A 3,680-nucleotide genomic window follows, 5' to 3' on the forward strand; every position below is an offset into this window, starting at 1 on the left:
AAAAAAAAAAAAAAAAGACTACATTTCCCTGCAGGCTTTGCAGCAAGAAAGGTCATATGACTAATCTCTGGCCAATGGGATGTGAGCAGAAGAGGTATGCTTTTCTAGGTCTTGTCTTTAAAGGGAAAGTCATGCTCTCCACTTCTTTTTTTTTTTTTTTGCTATTCACGTCCCTTTTGCTCTTCCTCCTTGCTGGAGTGTAGAGGTGATGTTTGGAGCTGGAGCAGCCATTCTGGACCGCCGGACTGACAGAAACCAGGTGTTGAGGAGGTCCCTGAGAAAGTGCAGTCTCCATATCAGCCCTCCGACGCTTACACTACATGAAAGAGAAATACACTTCTCTCCTGATTAAGCCATTTCTATTTTGGGGTCCCTTGATAAAACGTGTTATATTTTCACTGACTCTTGGGCCGTTTCCAATGATGTATCTGTTTGGTCTGTGTATTGGGTTGGATAGTGCCCCCACCCCCGCCACCCCGCCCGGGTTCATGGTCACCCAGAACTTCAATTAGCAATAATCGCGCCTCGGATAAACCTCACTGGCTACGATACAGCCACTGCGCAAAGCTACCCCCAGGACTTCAGAATGTGGCCTGTTTGGAAATAGGGTCTCTGAAGGTCATGTGAGGACACGAAGACAGAGAAGGCACGACATGGCTCTGAGCAGCGACTGTGTTTGGCTTCATCTGCAGCCTGATATGGTGCTTCTTCAATCACAAAAGCCGCCCCACAGTGGGCTGGCAGTCAAGGTGCCAGAGGCCCCAGTGCCCACAGCCGCTGGTGTCACAGAGCATTGGTATGGCCTCTCCAAAGTTCGCTTAGGAGATTTCTGACTCTACCTCCATCCCTTCCTCCTGGCCCACACACCTTAGCCAGGCAGCTTGGTCACTGAATGTGGCTGTCCCCAGAGAGGAGCACCTCTGTTTGGTCGCCTTGGCAATGACCAGCATGAAAGGGTGGGGGTGCGGTTATGCAGATCCTTTGGAGAGAACCAGGATTCCACACCCCAACCCTCCTGTGCAGATGCTTCTCCCTTCTCCCAAGGGGACCCTCTGGCCAGCCTGGAGGGTCCACAAGGGGATCGAGGGGGTGCAAACTTAATCCTGGTCCAGCCACCTGGACTCTCTGATGGGACCATCCTGGTCATCAATCCGAGTATAACAATCATTTGGTTGAGGACATTGGGTGCCCGCGCTGTGGACTGTAATGGGTCTCCATAAGTTTTATAAAAATGTCCATGTTAGGAATTCCCTGGTGGTCCAGTGGTTAGGACTCTGCGCTTTCACTGCCAAGGGCCCGGGTTCAAGCCCTGGTTGGGGAAAGAGGATCCCGCAAGCCGTGCGGTGTGGCCAAAAAAATAAATAAAAATAAAAATGCCCATGTCCCTTTTGCACCGGACCTGTGTCAGCGGGGGTCCCATCAGGAGACAGAAGCCACGTGGCAATCTCAACCAGGAAAGTTTGCTACAAGAATTACTAACTGTAATGGAGGATTGGAGTGAAGACCAGACACAAGAAGTAACCTGTAGGGAATTCCCTGGTGGTCCAGGGGTTAGGACTCCACGCTTTCACTGCCGAGGGCCCGGGTTGGATCCCTGGTCAGGGAATTAAGATCCCACAAGCCGCGCAGCACAGCCAAAAAGAAGAAGTAACCTGTAGGGCTGAGCTGGAACCCCAGCACCCAGGCTAAGATCTTGTTGGCAGAGCTCAGCTGTGGCTCTCGGGACAGCAGAGAAGTCACTGTGGTGTTGGCAGAATTGCAGGAAATCTGCCCTCCGGAACTTGCTGGAAAACCATTATCTGGGAGCTGGGGAAATTGCTTGCGGGGCAGTGTCTCGTCGGAGGCCCTCTGCTACAGAACCATCCCAGGGCTCATCTTTTCAACAAATGTGCTGGAATGACTGGATATCCATGCAAAAAACCCATAAACAAAAACCCCCAAACCCCAAACCAAAACACTGCCTTGACCCATACCTTGCACCATGTACAAAAATTAGCTCAAATTGAATCACTGACCCAAGTGTAAAACCTAATACTGTAAAACTTCTAGAAGAAAAACACAGAAGGAAATCTTTGTGCCCTTGGGTTGGGTTAAGCGAAGATAAGGTTTCTTAGACTTGACAGGTGCAAAGGAAAAAAAGGAAAAAATGGACAAATCGGACCTCACCAAAATTAAGAACTTGTGCTCTTTGAAAAGCACTGTTAAGAAAATGAAAAGGTAAGCCATAGACTGGGAGAAAATCTTTGCGAATCTTTTTTTTTTTTTTTTCCGGTACGCGGGCTTCTCACTGTTGTGGCCTCTCCCGTTGCGGAGCACAGGCTCCGGACGCGCAGGCCCAGCCAACGGCCATGGCTCACGGGCCCAGCCGCTCCGCGGCATGTGGGATCCTCCCGGACCAGGGCACGAACCCATGTCCCCTGCATCGGCAGGCGGACTCTCAACCACTGCGCCACCAGGGAAGCCCACGAATCACATGTTTGATAATGTACTGGTTTCCAGAAGATATAAAAGAATTGTCAAAGCTCAACAACAAGGAAACAATTTTAAAAAATGCAAAATTTTTGAATAGACTCTTTGCCAAAGATTATATACAGGTTGCAACTAAGTACATAAAAAATATTCAACATCATTAGTTGTTAAGGAAATGCAAATAACCACAAAGACACACCATTGCACACTCAGTAGAATGACCAGAATTTTTCTTTTTTTGACGTGACCGTTTTTAAAGTCTTTATTGAACTTGTTACAATATTGCTTCTGTTTTATGCTTTGGTTTTTTGACTGCGAGGCATGTGGGATCTTATCTCCCCCACCAGGGATCAAACCCGCACCCCCTACATTGGAAGGCGAAGTCTTAACCACAGGACCACCAGGGAAGTCCCGCATGGGCAGAATTTAAAAACGGACAATACCAAGCGCTACTGAGGATGTGGTGCAACCAGAACTCCCACGCCCTGCAGTGGGATGTAAACGCGCAGCCCGAAAGCGTCCTGGCAACTCTGGAGGAAGTTAAACCTACCCTGACCGCACCGCTCAGCGTCCCTGCTCTGTATCACCCCAGGGAAAATGGATTTCCTTCACACAGAACCTCGAATGCAGACTTGATGGCAGCTCTACTCTTGCTCTCCCAAAGCCAGAACCAACTCCGAGGGCCTTCAGGTGGTGATTGGCTCATCAAGCCGGTGCCTGGTGCCGGGAGTCCCCCTGGCAAAGAGGGGGTGCTGAATTTCCAGGACCCTCTGCCTAATGACAGAGGCCAGACCTGAAGGCTGTGGCTGCTTTATTCCATTTATGTGACGTGCAGGGGAAGAGCCCGAGCTCCCCAGGGCTGGGCCACGGGAGGGCTGGAAGGAAGAGGGGCCCCGGGGTCTGTCGGGGGTGGAACTGTTCTGTAGCCTGAAAGCGGTGGTGCCCACGGGGCTGTCTGTGTAAACACCGGCAGAGATGCACAGTGAAAGGGCGCATTTGCCTGTATTTCTTTAAACAGTGGGAGAAAGAGGCAAACGCTGCCGCAGTGTCCACGGCCCCTCCAGGCCGGGTGGTTGGCGCGGGACCCCACTAGGGACCTAGCCGCGACACGCCCCGGTCCCTGGGCTCACCCCCGCTCCCGCGCTCCGCGCGACCGACCCTGCCCCGTGGGACCTCCTCAGGCCGCCCGGCTCCACCACCCGTCTCTTCTC

General features: G+C 51.6%; 1 protein-coding gene and 1 pseudogene across 1 annotated transcript in view; one reads left to right on the top strand and one right to left on the bottom strand.

Annotated features, from left to right (window-relative positions):
- Window positions 1-400: 400 nt before the first annotated feature.
- LOC112411589 (uncharacterized) lies at window positions 401-569 on the bottom strand (annotated as a pseudogene).
- Window positions 570-653: 84 nt separating this feature from the next.
- Window positions 654-3,680, top strand: part of DIPK1B (divergent protein kinase domain 1B) — a 10,901-nt gene continuing 7,874 nt past the window's right edge. Inside the window, 1 exon segment of the mRNA XM_024762428.1 lies at window positions 654-796. Within this exon segment, the coding sequence (XP_024618196.1) occupies window positions 654-796 (143 nt within the window).

The sequence above is a fragment of the Neophocaena asiaeorientalis genome, unplaced genomic scaffold, assembly GCF_003031525.2.
Source record: "Neophocaena asiaeorientalis asiaeorientalis breed wild unplaced genomic scaffold, Neophocaena_asiaeorientalis_V1.1 scaffold78, whole genome shotgun sequence".
NCBI lineage: Eukaryota > Metazoa > Chordata > Mammalia > Artiodactyla > Phocoenidae > Neophocaena > Neophocaena asiaeorientalis.